The sequence below is a fragment of the Denticeps clupeoides genome, chromosome 4, assembly GCF_900700375.1.
Source record: "Denticeps clupeoides chromosome 4, fDenClu1.1, whole genome shotgun sequence".
NCBI lineage: Eukaryota > Metazoa > Chordata > Actinopteri > Clupeiformes > Denticipitidae > Denticeps > Denticeps clupeoides.
This window is the reverse complement of record NC_041710.1, coordinates 19,880,691-19,895,309: the sequence shown is the minus strand read 5'-3', so window position 1 is coordinate 19,895,309 and position 14,619 is coordinate 19,880,691. Positions and strand designations below refer to the sequence as shown.

The 14,619-nt window shown below is 38.8% G+C and overlaps 2 protein-coding genes and 1 long non-coding RNA gene across 3 annotated transcripts; all 3 read left to right on the top strand.

The window, feature by feature from the left end:
- Nucleotides 1-2,028: 2,028 nt before the first annotated feature.
- Nucleotides 2,029-2,963, top strand: LOC114789158 (anther-specific protein TA-29-like). Its single transcript, XM_028978289.1, has 4 exons — nt 2,029-2,141; nt 2,248-2,319; nt 2,441-2,491; nt 2,603-2,963. Exons 2-4 carry the CDS (start codon nt 2,260-2,262, stop codon nt 2,825-2,827), a joined length of 336 nt encoding a protein of 111 aa, XP_028834122.1. The 5' UTR covers nt 2,029-2,141; nt 2,248-2,259; the 3' UTR covers nt 2,828-2,963.
- A 3,353-nt stretch (nt 2,964-6,316) lies between these two features.
- On the top strand, nt 6,317-8,006 carry LOC114789114 (uncharacterized). Its single transcript, XR_003749621.1, has 5 exons — nt 6,317-6,425; nt 6,728-6,762; nt 6,872-6,924; nt 7,192-7,236; nt 7,368-8,006. It is a non-coding gene; the product is annotated as an uncharacterized LOC114789114 (long non-coding RNA).
- Nucleotides 8,007-9,376: 1,370 nt separating this feature from the next.
- Nucleotides 9,377-12,973, top strand: LOC114789002 (AT-rich interactive domain-containing protein 2-like). Its single transcript, XM_028978030.1, has 7 exons — nt 9,377-9,523; nt 9,595-9,656; nt 9,752-9,982; nt 10,837-10,959; nt 11,679-11,711; nt 11,801-11,836; nt 12,208-12,973. The coding sequence occupies exons 1-7, from the start codon at nt 9,451-9,453 to the stop codon at nt 12,676-12,678; spliced, it is 1,029 nt and encodes a 342-aa protein (XP_028833863.1). The 5' UTR covers nt 9,377-9,450; the 3' UTR covers nt 12,679-12,973.
- The last annotated feature ends 1,646 nt before the right edge of the window (nt 12,974-14,619 follow it).

The following is a 14,619-nucleotide window of genomic DNA, read 5'->3' as shown; positions in this document are numbered from 1 at the left end:
CTCCAACTCCAATGAGGTGTGCATAAAAATGCATTGCAGTGACGTTCATAATGATTGATTCCATTATGAGGAGCATGCTCACTTCAATGCTGAATTTATTTGGAACCTCTTTCTTCTCAACAGATCTTCAAACCCTACCTGCGTAATCAGTTCATGCAGAGCCTGCTGTATCAACTTCTGGGGCTCATCCCAACCCCTGCCCCAAATCCTGCTCCTGCTCCTGCTCCAGCTCCTGCTCCGGCTCCTGCTCCAGCACCTGCTCCTGCGGGTAGACGCTAACAGCCTACATGAAAAAGCTGGAGAAGATCTGTTATTCTGAGTGTCTGCAGCAGTATAGTGTACGTGTAGGAGAAATCATAAGTGCTCAGGTCTGCTGCTTTAAGTGTAATTCATCTTTCAATCAATGATCATCTTTTGAATAATCAAATAAAAACACTTCTCATAACAAACTACTCTGTCTTCTTTGGCTGCATTCACACAATTAAAATGCTAATTATAAAATAAAGCACGTGTACAAAGTATTTCATAGCTTCAGCAAGTGAGTTGTATCTATTATTTAACCCAACATTGTCAATGACAGTTTTGAGTATAGTAATCATAAAAAAACTGCAACACACTGCAATTACACTGAAATCATGTCTTAAGATATTAATTCAAAGGTTCAAAGTAAAGGGAAAGTATATTGAGACCCAGAATGGACAGGTAGGCACTGAAGGGAAGGGCAGTGGAGGAATTATCAAGGGGGCAGTGGTGGCCTAGCGGTTAAGGAAGCAGTCCCATAATCAGAAGGTTGCCGGTTCGAATCCCGATCCGACAATGTGCCACTGAGGTGCCACTGAGCAAAGTACCGTCCCCACACACTGCTCCCCGGGCGCCTGTCATGGCTGCCCACCGCTCACTAAAGGTGATTGGTTAAAAGCAGAGGAAAATTTCACCGTGTGCACCATATGCTGTGTATCACAATCACTTCACTTTCTTATCTCTTCTCCTTGCATTAAGAAAGCATGCTGTGACATTATTTCTAGGCATTAAAAGCTAGCCTTTCTCACACCCACATAAAGAGTGCTAAATATTTGAATGTAATTAAGATGTAATGAAAGCATGTATCACATTTTCTTACTAAATGACAAAACAATCTTAACCTTTGTGAAGACTTGTTTGAAAGACTAAAGCCCCTGTCAGTTATGATACCAAGGTTTGTAATTAAGGGTTTTAACAACTGAGGGATATAAAGATGTAGACAACTAGAGCCTAATTCCATTTTAAGTAATAGAACATCTAATAATACCAACACTTTTTGTTATTTTATTATTGGATTCTCATTACAGCAGTGGAATTGCAAAATTGATTAAAGATAGATCCTAGTGGAAGAATGAAAATAGAATTCAAATTACGGGCTCAAACAAAAGCATGCTAAGGATGTAAATTTATAGGTCAACTGAAAAGCATCGAGATTAAAATCATTTAGGAGAAATTCTTCAAATCAGAATTATTGGGCCGCTGTTCATGTTTAAGGACCCTAGTGAGGGTAAGTAAGAAGGGAACCTCAACCTGGAAGTTCAAAATTCCAGCTTCGAAACCTAGAATTGATTGTGGATGCTATTGGCATCCAGGCAAGAGTGTTAAAAAAATAGAATCTTGAGAGAAAAGTTTACAATTGTGATAACCTGAATTAGTTTTTCCAAATATTTTGAAATCAACTTTTTGCTGCCCTTTTTCAGTCCTTGGGGTTTTTACTTTTGACATCTTATGCCTAAGAATAATCATTTCTTTGTTACTAACCTGAACTTCATGTTGTATTTTTTTGGACACAGAGAAAACACTGTGAAGGTTTATCTGAGATCCCATCAAATCACACACTTGGCTAAACATGTTTCAGTATTTGTGCAATTCCAAAGGAAGCAACAAAAAGAAAAACAGAACAGGAAAATGATTCAGTAATGTGTGCTCAAAAACACATTGCACAACATGGTATAATGCACTGCACACCTTAGTAAATGCACAGATTTCCCACACAGTTTCTCAAACTTTCTGCAGTCTGATTGGTTGCTGATGGCAAGAAATTCCTTTAAAAGTGAGCAGCCAACAGATGATTCTATTCACCTGCACCTTCATCTGAAACATCAGTAAAGAGCGACCAGGTATTGTATCAAAAACAACATTTTAAAGATGTCAGAAAATGTATTTCTTGGGATAATTCTCATTCATTGCAAACCTCTATTTATCATTTATTCATTTCATCTCTAGGATTTATCAGACATGATGAAGATTATAATATTTGCTGTGATTGCTGTCATAGGGATTTGTTCCGCCATTCCAGTGAGTATTAAGCTGAGGTTGATTGTACTTATCATATGATTAATGTTGCCTAAAGTGCCAAAAGGAAACATGCATCATATTTTTCATCATGACCTTTACATTTGCATTTTTTTACTTTTAGACCAGTAGCGAGATTGAACGTGCTAAACGCTCAGCAAGTGACTCTTCAGAGGTCAGTTCCTATTTTATAAAAATTTGAATTTACTTTAAAACATTTTATGTGACCTTTAAAAATAGTTTTTCTGTTATGAATCAAGCTGTTGATTATCGGTTTTCTTTTAAGAATATGGGACGGTATGGTGGCTACGGAGGCTTTGGGGGAGCCGGAGGATTTGGGGGAGCCGGAGGATTTGGTGGCTATTACCCATATCAGCCCTACATGCCTTACTACCAACAACCTCAGAACAATGCTCTGTTCAGCTTGCTGCCCTTCCTCATGGCACAGATGCTCACGCCAGCTCCGACTCCAGCTCCTGCTGCCGCTCCTGCTCCTGCTGGTGGCAAGTGAGAAGATCTGGGAACAGCTGCGAAGTCCACAGTGACGACCAATGCTAATTGTGTTATATTTGTGTTATAAACAAGATCTTTGTAAATGCACCATGGCAAATGAAACACTTCCAATAAAATCAAGATCAAATATTTAAGTCTGTTTTGTCCTTATTAGTTTAACTTTTTGTGCATTTGTAGCTATTTGCCACTGTTTGGTTGGTTGTTAGTGCACAATTGTATCTGTTGAGAACCATAACCAAACTGAGACAGTTCCTATTCAACAAAGATCAAAGTTTGTACTTTGATTCAGACTTGACTCTCGTAATGCACTGTATTCAGGAATCATGCAAGCTTATTAACAAATGGCTCATGATGCACCAGAAAATGAGTCTGAGCTCATTACTCCAGTATTGACTGAAAGCTTCATTTTCAATTTATTGTTGGTTAATGTACGCATTATTCAAGGTAAAATATTATATTCTCTCCCTTTTTAGTCTGGCTTATCTGCCCCTTTGACAATTATCTTTATCTGCTCCAGATAAAGAGTTTCATGGTTTTATGTTATTTTTTCTACACAAAATACACTCATAATGACAATGTGGAAAAACTTGACATCCGGTTTCCACTGTTCATCCTTCAGAATTAATTGCACATGATTTGGAAAAATGTTTCTATATAAGGTCCCACAGTTCACAGTGCATGCCAGAGCACTAACCAAGCCATGAAGTCCAAAGAATTCCAAGACAGGATTGTTTCAAGGAATGGATCTGGGGAAAGGGAAAAGAAAAGTCACTGCAGTATTGAATGTCCCATTATAGACTGTGGCATCTATCATCCATAAACAGAGGAAGTTTTGAACCACCAGGACTCCTATAGCTGGCCAATCGGAGTGATTGGGGAAGAAGGGAGGTGTCCAAGAACCATGATGCTCACTGACAGAGCTCCTTCATTGCCCTGTGGGGAGAGGAGAATGTTCCAGACGAACCATCCACATAATGAAGCATTGTTTTATTACATAATTACCGATATAAATATATTCCAGGTCACTTCAGAACCAGGACAGAACACAACAATCGGACACAATTAATCCACAATCGTCAACATAAAAAATGTATATGTCTGTCATGGCACGTGGGCCTTCCATGTCCCTTTTTCCCTGAGTATTAGGGGCTGTGTCTGTGTCTGCATGTCATGTCATGCATGGCTGCCAACTTCATGAAAGTCCCAATCCCATAGAGTGCACTCGGCAGTAACCCTTGTGGTGAAGTGTACCCTAGCCTAGCCTAATCAAAAGATTGCTGGTTAAAATCCAGAAGGTGCTACTGAGGTGTCCTTGAGGAAGGTACCATGCCCACACGCTGCTCCCTGCCTTTTATGGCTGCCCACTGCTCACCAAGAGTGAAGCGTTAAATGCAGAGATATCATTTCATTTTATACACTAGGCGCTGTGCTGTGGTGTGTCACATTGTGGTGTGTGACAATGAATCACTTTCACACTCTCACTTCCGGGTTGGGGGTTCCTTATCACGTTTCCTCCCTAAATATTCTCACAAGTGTCAGTGCGGCTTGGCCTGTCTAGTTGGTCCCCTATTTAAACCTGCATGATCTGGAGATCATGTTTCCCGACGCCTTCCCTTGTTGCCTCCAAAGATTGGCGTGTGCTGGGTTTGAGTGTCTTGTGTTGTGATCGTGTACAGGCCTGTAAAAAAGAGATAAAAACTTTGCACAAAGCACTGTATTAATACACTCCAACATCTGATGTTACCTGGCAGAAAGAGGCGTGGCACAATAGAGGTTAAAAGAATGAACATTTAAATATTTTATGTGAAAAAGGTACCAATGTTACAGAAAAAAAAGAAAAAGATAAAGAACAGCCAGGAGCCAAGCTACAGAGAGGTTGCATAGTCCAGGATAAACAGGGAAAGGCAAAGGCCCAGAAACTGGGGGGAAGTTCCCGATGGAGAGGAGAAAGAAGTGCCCAGAGTCCCCAAGGTAAAATTCTTTTATTCGTTTGACTCACAGAAAGTTGCCACAGACCAATCAGAATTTGTTGTTTACGCCCTGTTGCTCTCATCGTCATTTGCCGGCCCTTGGCGTCTCCTGCTTGGGGGTGTCGCAGTCTGACAAAGACACAAGCGGGAGACCCCAAACAAATGGCTGGTCTTTCACGCCTCTTGCTCAGGGGGAGGCTGTTTGACAAAGATATGGAGAACGCAGAGGTGATGAACCTCTATGCAAGACAAAAGTGCAGAATGTCATGGACTTGTGACTTCCCAGGAGGTTCCTGGACTTATGAGGGTTGGCCAGTGAACTGGGACGATCTCATCAACCCGTCCAAGGTGTATGACTTGTGGAGGTTGACAAAAGAGGGCAGCAGTGACCTTGAAGCCCTGACTAATGCACACCAGAGCACCTGAGTGGGACTTGTTGATTCAGCATGAGGTGCTGTGGCTGGTTTCCTTTTCCCCAAACGCCTTCAGCATCCATCATCCCACACATCTGTCGTGAGTCACAATGTCTGTGTTTAAATACAATGTAATAAATGCAAAAGCAAATGATATTTTTCATGAAATTTGGTGTTTTTGTCTTTTAAATGTGTATATTTTAATACTTCGTTGGTGTAGATTTATGGTGCAGATTTTACAGTTGTTATTAGACAGAAAATACAGATTTACTCTGATATAATTTAATGAAAACAAAATGATAAAAAGTGCTGAATGTGGCCCACAACATATATCTTTGATGTAGTAAGACATTTCCTTATTATCCGAAAAGTATTTTGGTAGTTAACTACTGTGTGAAAAGTGTGATTATGGTACAAATGTACGACAACTAAAAGTTTCACACAAAAGTAAAATCTAATTATTTTAGCTGTGGTGGGATGTCTCTCCCAGTCCAATATCTCAGGAATGGGTAAGTAGTGAGTGTGAGTGAAAAATCATTTTACAAACGAGAGGCACTTCGTAAGCTTAAATAGGGCTATACATATAACTGTTACGATCCTGGGTATGTCTTGGTACTCTGGAGGTTTTTTTTATAATCTGTTGGAATTTGTATAAATGCATCCTTGCCATGTCCCCTTCAGTGGTCTGTCCTCTGTATTTCCCATGTTTGGTTTTGTGTGCATGCCCACCATGCAACCCTGACAGTAACACTTTTGGCACATGTTGGGGGAAGAAAGATGCTCTGTGAGTGAGAAATAGCCTGTTTTCTGCACATAACAGGCACACCCAGCACTGACCTAAAGATTAAAGGGCGGAGGTTTGGAAATGTGTTTGGCGCCATGCTTCACATAATTAACCAAGTGGACGTCGCAGACAATTGATGATTTACAATTGTGTTGCCTGAACAATACCAATTACCAATCAGGTCAAGGCATGTTACATTCAAAGATTAAGCCCTTTGGCAACTTTTGGCCAAACATCATTACCCTGCGGGACTGGCACCAACGTGCCTGTCACTGGTTGTAAGCGGGTATGAGTAACCTACTGGATGATGGTGTCGCAAGGTATTGTTGTACTGTAAGGAACTGAAAGCTCAAAAAACTGTCCACTTGCTCAAGACATCTGGAATTACTAACATGGCTTCATCATTCAGCGAAGACGAAATGGTAATAGGTAAGACACACTATAGATAGATTCAAAATACTGATGATTATTATTTTCAATAATTATTCTGCTACGTAAAGAGAAACACTTTCTTTTTATTCTCAAGCATTTCACAAGTGAATACTGTTTCCTAGGATACTATGCATTTTCTTTCTGGGTATATATGTCTCTGTTAGTCATACTTTTGTCCACTTTGGTGGAGACAAAATATTTGAAAATGTTCAATTTTGTATGATTCAGGTTGATATACAGCAATTAATGGCAAACAGTGCCTGTTTACCTATTACTGATTTCTCATTTGTTTTCATAAGGGATATGACAAGAAATTAATTTGATGTTCACTGAGGTAGGCATGTTTTTTTTCTCTTTTTTTAACCTGACAGCCAGAAGTATTTATTGTCTGATTAGCTTTCATGTCAGAGAATTTTAGAGTTTGTAAATTCTTCTCTTTTTAGCAATGACCTTTATTACACTTTTTCTCATACTTGGGGTTATGCTTCCTGGAGCTGTAAGTACAAATAAATGCATTGTTTTGTGCTGAGTGCATTAAATAACTGAAATGTATTATTCCATATTAAAGATTACACAAAAATATAGAGTTTATCTGTAAGTTATCTTTATACTGTTTTAATTGCTTTCCAGTTTCTAGCAGCTCAGTAACTTAGTATTAAAATTGTATGGTTTCATTACAAATTATTAATTACAATAGACTGATGCACACAATTACAGATTGTGTTGTAAATAATGTTTTTTTTTTGTTTGTTTTTTTTAACAGACAAACAGTAAACACAAATACTGGAGTTACTCCGACAGTGATGAGGTGAGATTTCATATGCTTCTTTCCCACAGAAATATCTTTACAGCGTATCCTAAAGACATGTCTTTACCACACTTGTATTTAACAGTAATTTTTGCGCTTATCATATATGTTATATTACATATTTGTATTAGAGATTCTACATGTTCCGGTTTCCGAAAATCTATCGGTACCCTGTATGGCCAGTTCTTCCTCCTGTACCAATCCTGCCTTGGCCTCCCATTCCTGCACCAGTGCCAGCACCCTCGCCAGTGCCCAGGACTCCTGGCCCACCTGGCACCACACCCAGGGGGGACTCACGCTAGGGGAAACCAAGATGCAGGGGGACAAAATGCGACATTGTTTCATTAAACTGTTAAAATTAAGTACCATTTACTAAATGTCAGGAATTCAACATATGTATGTCAACATTTTTAAGACACCACCCATCCTCCAGCCAGTCTTCCAGGTCTCTGAGATACTGAGTCAGGACTTCATGTTTCCCCAGTCTGCTGTCCTGGTTGTTACAACCCGATTATTATATGTAATGCTCACCTGTAACCTGTCATAATCAGTCACTGCATGTTCCCTTTTCTTCTCTTGTGAATTTGTATATAGTTTGTTTCATATTGACAGGTGAACTGGTGTGTTTGCAGTTTGATGGACACGTTATTTTTCTACTACATGATTTGACATGACACCATTGGTCTACATTTTCATTTGGCTCTTTTTATGCCATAAATATGCTTTATCTCTGCTTTACATGCTTTTAAATAAAAATTATACTACACAAGTATCATTGCCCTGTTCATGTTATTCGTTTTACTGATTTATCTGCTTTTGTGGTGTGGTTGGGTGGCATGAATCACAGTAGGTTAATTATATGTGCCAGAGATGTGCAGGCGGGCACAGATGAGTTAATGGAGTTGTGGGATAACAGGCCTGAGCACATCTCACACTGCATCAGGGGTGGTTCACGATAAGTGCTCTACTACCGGTACTGCCCAGTCTAGCATGCTGCTTCAGAAAATGTAGCAGTGTAATGAACACTTATCTGATAGGATGTTATTGCCAAAAATAATAAAAATAACTCATGTGTTGCCTCATTTGCTTATCCAAAACAATTGCTTGTAACACATTAATAATAAGTATGCAATTCCATTTCTTGCTGGTGTTTGAACATTAGACTTGGATGGATCAATAAAGGGGCAACCACCGACTCCCATTCATCAGCCAACTCTGATTTATGACAGATCTCTGACCTCCCAGTTAAATAGTCATCCTCTTTTTGCCATCTGTTGAACAAATATGACAGAAAGGTTGTGCAATATCTCAATAAAGTACAAGAAAACTACAGCAGTACTAGAGATGTTTTTTTCTTTTATTTCATTAAAGTCTCCTCGGTCCTTTCATTTGCTTTATACTAGTATCTTTATACTATTTACTATACGTTTATTCTATTTTTATACTGACCAAATTAATTGTACATTAAGGAATGTTGATGAATCTGATGTAAATGTTGACTGTGGTCATGTTTTAATACTATCCGCAATTGGACCAAATGCACCACTATATGCTCATGTGACCTTTATACTATGAATAAGTATTTCATGTATTGTTCATTTAACATAAAAATCTAAATTAATTTACAGTTTCACATGACCACACAGGTCTATGTCATGTTAAAGCTGCTTTTACTTATTTAAGGCCTAGACATCCTGTTGTGGTGTTCAGACAGGCCTGTGCTATACACTGTATGTTTACTCATCTCAGCCGTCTGTGCCTCTGTGGTTAAGGAATTAGAAAAGGATGTCATAATATTTAGCCAATACCTATGCATTTACAGAAATCTGCCAATGCTATGTGCTGTTCTAAATTCCAGATTCCGAAAGCATGTGCCCCACATTATATTATGGAAATGTTGATCACAGATTGTAAATGAATTTTAATTAAAGGTGGTTATTTGTTTTTCTGTGGCTCACCACTTTCCCTCTTCTGTTACCTAGATCTGTTACCCCACAGCACCACTCACTCCTGTGGGATTTTGGTTAATGAGTTTGTTTTTAAGACTCTCCAGACACTTTGTCATTTAAGGAAAATGCAGAAAATGAAGGCAGGGTAATTTGGGCGTGTATGTGGTCACCTTTGTAAGGGGGTAAATGGAAATTTAGCTTTTGCCTCTGATTGGCTCTTCTGAAGATGGGCAGCATTTAAAGTAGCCATTGTCTCCAGCAAGACATGCTCATCACAGCAGGACATTTCCAAGGAATCATTCTAACCAACATAGTCTTTTTAGACTCTGCCACGTGTTGTAAGTAAATCTTCATTTATTTAAGCAAAATCCTCTCCAGATTTTAGTAAATGTCATTATGTTTTTCTTAGGCTCAATCATGAGGGGGGCAATGGCATTCACTTGTCTTGTAGCTACAATTTCATGTGCTCCAGTGAGTATCACAGTTATTACAATTATTCTCAGTTCTATAATCTTGCTATGAGATTTCCTGGGTATTGTTCATTGTCTTCACTTTTTCACTTGCAGTTATCATCAGACCCAACAGTGAAAAGTCTTCAGCAAACAGGAAACGTCCTACCATCCCCTACAGAGGCTCAGAAGCCAGGGTCTCAGATCATGCCCCATATTCAACCAAGCGTACTGCAGCCTCTCCCTGATGCCCAGATGCTGTTTCCATCGCAGCCGGCCAACCAGTACCCACAACCTGGCCAATTCTACCTTATTCAGCCGCCACAACAGTCACAGTTCTATCCTCTGGTATGGGACGCCTTTAAGTTTATTCCTTTGTTCTTTGTACAGCATCTGTTGACTTTATTCAAAACAATCAAAATGGCAGTTCAGTTCATAATGCAATTAAGAGAGGTTATAAATTAAATAAGATGCTTATTCTTAATACATAATTTGTTAATTAATCTACTTATTTCTCTGCACTTATGTTTATTGAAGCACAATTAGATGTACTGGTCAGGAAAATAAATAAGACCACAAAAATAGGGGTTTAAGGTTGTATTGGAATTTTCAATGCAATAAATACTGTGTCTGTGACTGCTAAGCGTACTATTGGGAAATTCAGAATAATAATTTAGACAGTGTCGATGTTCATCCATATGTGTGGCAAATGCTGAGTTTTATAAAAGGCCACAGTGTAGTCGATACCAAGCAATTTACAAGAGAAAACCTGTATCAGCTGATCCCTATTCAGTAATGAAACTTCAATTACTTCAGCTATTTAGCCCTCCAGCTCTCTATTCTGGGATAGGTTTATACATTTTTCCTTGTACTTTATCTGTGTTGTCAAAATATATAGCAGGCTGAGAGCCTTTCTGCCATTGGCATCTTACATATGTTTGATTTGTTGGAAAATCTGTTCAAATGGCTTGAAGATATCCTGGTAGACTGTATGGGTTATTGAGTTCAGCATGCATACACACATATTGAGATCCAACCTGAAAGGCAAAGGGGATTTTTGTTCTGAACTCACTGAACCCTTTACTTCATTTTAGACCCATAAATACATGAAGATGATATGTCTTTGAAGACATGATAACAGACAATAAAGTCAGACATGATTCCTGACTTTATTGTTCATCATACTCTCTCTTTCTGCTTAGTACCCTCCCTATGGACAGCTGTTTTATCCTGCCGGCTATCCACAAGTCCAGATGAGTAATCCTGCAGCCTTGCCTGTCCCGCAACCTGTCCAACCATTTTCTGACACTCCGCTGACACAGCAGGTAATGCAGATGTGATCGACACAGTCACCTTGTGCAGAAGATTGATTCTTCAAATTCGGAACAACACACACACATCCAGTCAAGCATTACATGTAATAGAGACTGGAACAGTTCAAGATAAAAAAACAAGTCTGAAGAACATTGTGGCACAAAAATGGGGTTTATTGAACATAAAACGGCCCAAGAGCCAAAAGGGACAGAGTAAAACATGAAAGGAATTGAAAATAACCCAAAGGCATGTGACGATTGCCAGGAACTGAAAACGGTTCAGGATCCACGTCAATGTAGCCGTGTCTTCCTGCGATCGCTCTTCTGTATTTAATAGGGCCTAATCGTACCCACACAACGAGCTTCCGCTGACACCAATTAGGCTTAATGGATCAGGACTCCATAAAAACCCAAGAAGCAGCACTCAGACATTGCTGATTGAAGTGGACACTGGCTCTCACCTGCAGTTGGTTTGGTTAGTTCCTGTTGCTCAGACACACACCTTAGGGCTTGTTTTTGGTTTTTCGCCCTCTGTTGTCCCCGGTTTCCCCTCGTGCCGTTTCTTTTGTTATCATTAATAAAATCCCTGTCTGCCTTCTGCGCTTTCTTCATCTTGCAGCCCTTGGGCATTGCAGGTTGTTTGTAGCCAATCTGCTTCTTTATCTCTTAAAATCTTGTGAAAATCTGTTTCTTCATGAAAGCTTATTCTGGACTATGTCTTTAATACACAGGTTCCCCCGTATTTTTACATGATTCCACCAATGGTAAGAAATGATCTGCAATCCATGTCATCACTTTGAATATCGGCAAAAATTATTCAGTGTTTTATAGTGTCCTGTTTCCCCCTTTATAGGGCGCATCTTCTGCCTTCAGTTCTGAGGAGATGATGGTACGTACAAACAAACAAACTGTTACTGTAAATTAGGGCTGTCAAAATCACACATTATCCAAACAGGAATTAATTCTGATTAATTCTGAACTGTGTGTAACATGGTGCATTTAAATATTTTCATCTGGTCAGGCCTGATTTCTACTCTCCTCACACTTGAAACAAGAAGCTTTCAGATGGAGGCACACAGGATAAATGTCTTGCAGTGTGTCAGTCATTAAATGTTCCTTCATTCATAGGGACAATTAACAAATTATAATCTTAAATCAAGTCTAAATCACACCATATCACTCTTTTTCTGCGGTTTAGTTCTTTCTCATATTTCTGCTTTTTGTTCACTTGTTTTCCACCATACATTTTGCTCCTTAAAGGTTGGAGGTAGGATGGGGATTTATCTGCCAACATTAGGAGACGCCACATCTGTAGCAGGAGGAAGACAAATTCAGAATCCAATTCCTGCTCCCGTGCAACCCATCAACCCCTCAGTTGTCATCGATCCAGCGGCACCTCTGAACCCAGTCATGGCCTTAGACAACAGGGTAGCCCTGCCAGGTTATGAGGCCATGCAGTTAGGGTTTCCATTTGGCAGAATCCAGCAGACAGGGCAGGCAACACCTGATGTACCAGGAGGTACCATGCCGTCCTACAACCTTCTGCCTGCTGGCTTAGGGAAGCCTGAACCCAGTGGTGTTCCAACCATGGCCAATCAACAGATCAATACCAAGACTGTGGACATGGTCAAGACCACAGCCGGAAAACCACAGAAACCCTTGTCTCTCCTCCCAGACACAGAGGTCATTCCTTACTCTCCTGAGGGACAGGGCATCAACATGTTTCCTTAAAGCTTTTCATGCACATTTTTCCTTAAATGACAACGTATAATCTGTTCTGTCGTAATGAACAAAATTAATATATGCTATACTTTTTGCTCAGTCAAGCTGTTTGAAACAAGAAACAAGATGAACTAGCAGATTGTTTTTGTTTCCATTTTATATCTTTATTTTACTGTACTTATACTGTACTTTACTGTATTTATACTGTGTTTATGCTATCAAAGTTTGTATTTCATGCAATCATTGCATCTGACTGTAACATCATGAAAAATATTAAATCTAAGGTGGTGGTCAGCATGAGTAAGCTTCTGTTTGCTACATTTTTTTTTTTTTACACAATTCATTAAATACATGAGAATATTGAGAAATGGTTGCTCATGTATGTTTGTCAAATAATTATTTTAATTGGATCATTACTTGAGAATAGAATGCAAAAACATCAGTTTTATGAAAACAGAGAGGCATGGAAATTTACATACATTTACATTCAGTCTATCACAAATGAATTCCAAGCCTTTTATTCGTAAATGTATTGATTTGATTTGATGATTTTGATAAAAAATAAAAAAAACTAATTCAAATTGTGCTTCCTCCTGACACTGAATAGCAATAAGCCTTCCGAAATGAGATGATTAAGGGTTGATATTTAATTATTAAGTACTGGACCATTAAAAATAATTGCAATACACTAAACATGGATCTGCTAACTTATGCTTGACCTGTAATGTTTCATTAGTGACCTCAAGCTCATACATCATCACTGCTATTTTCATTACCATGTTGAATGTCATGTAGATAATTACTTAAATACTACTGAATTCATGTCTCATTATCACATTGTCATTTGTGCAGAATCTGTTAAGAATCTGTAAAAATTTATACTAAACTCTGCACATAGACACGGCATGAAGGCAAGTCATATCAATACGACAGTGCTGAAACTCCTAGATCAGCCATTGTGAGAACATTTGCATGTCAGAACAGACTCTAAACTCAGTTAACGTGATCTGTGGAGATGCTGCTGGCAATGTATGTTTTTTTTTTGTTGCATGGACAGCAGTTTGGCTGGATGACCAATACCTGTCAATTCACATATGTAAATTACAGAAAACTGTCTGGAATTACTGTCAGAGCCACACGTAAAACTCTTGCAGCTTGGAAGAGTGAATGTCTTTTGTATTCAACATTTTTATTTCTAATACAATATTGTATACATTATGTCTTATAATCACTTTGTACCATAGTACTGATTTCTGCTGAAACTATTTATTTTATATTTGCAGCATATTGGCATGTACATTAAAATTCAATGCATTGAAAACCTTATTTGGTTCACTAGGTTGCTGTAATGAAAATTACATAATAAACAGATACTACAGAAACATAAAATGTCTAATTACATATATCTGTACATTGGTATCTGTATCATATATCTGTTTTTATATATATATTGTCAAGGCCTGACTCCAGAGGACCAGATTTATGGACCAGAGTTTTGTGTTGTGATTGTTGTCACCCTGATTTCCCTAAGCGTGTGTACCTATGTGTGCAGGCCTATTGCATGTAGTTTGTGCGGGGTCATTGTATGTAAAGGGTTGTGTTATGTTCAGTATTTTGAGCGGGACGTAAAAAGGAGTCTTGTGAGTAGTCGTGCAAATGCATCCTTCCTGCTCTGTCCTGCTCCTGCCGCTGCAGTGACGCTGCAGTGACATGTTCAAGGCATATTGTTTGGTATTGTAATGAAGACTGAAAAATAACACAAACATATTAATGTGACTCGTAGAACCTCCAAACCAGTGTGTTCTCAATGTTATATATGAAAATTAATGTTACCTAAATGTTTCATCATTGCTCTAAATCACTGTGTAGTACCTTTGAAATAAATTGAAATTCATTCAAAGTCAAAGCCAAGAGGACATACAAAGGATCACAATAGCTGCCAAGACCTTT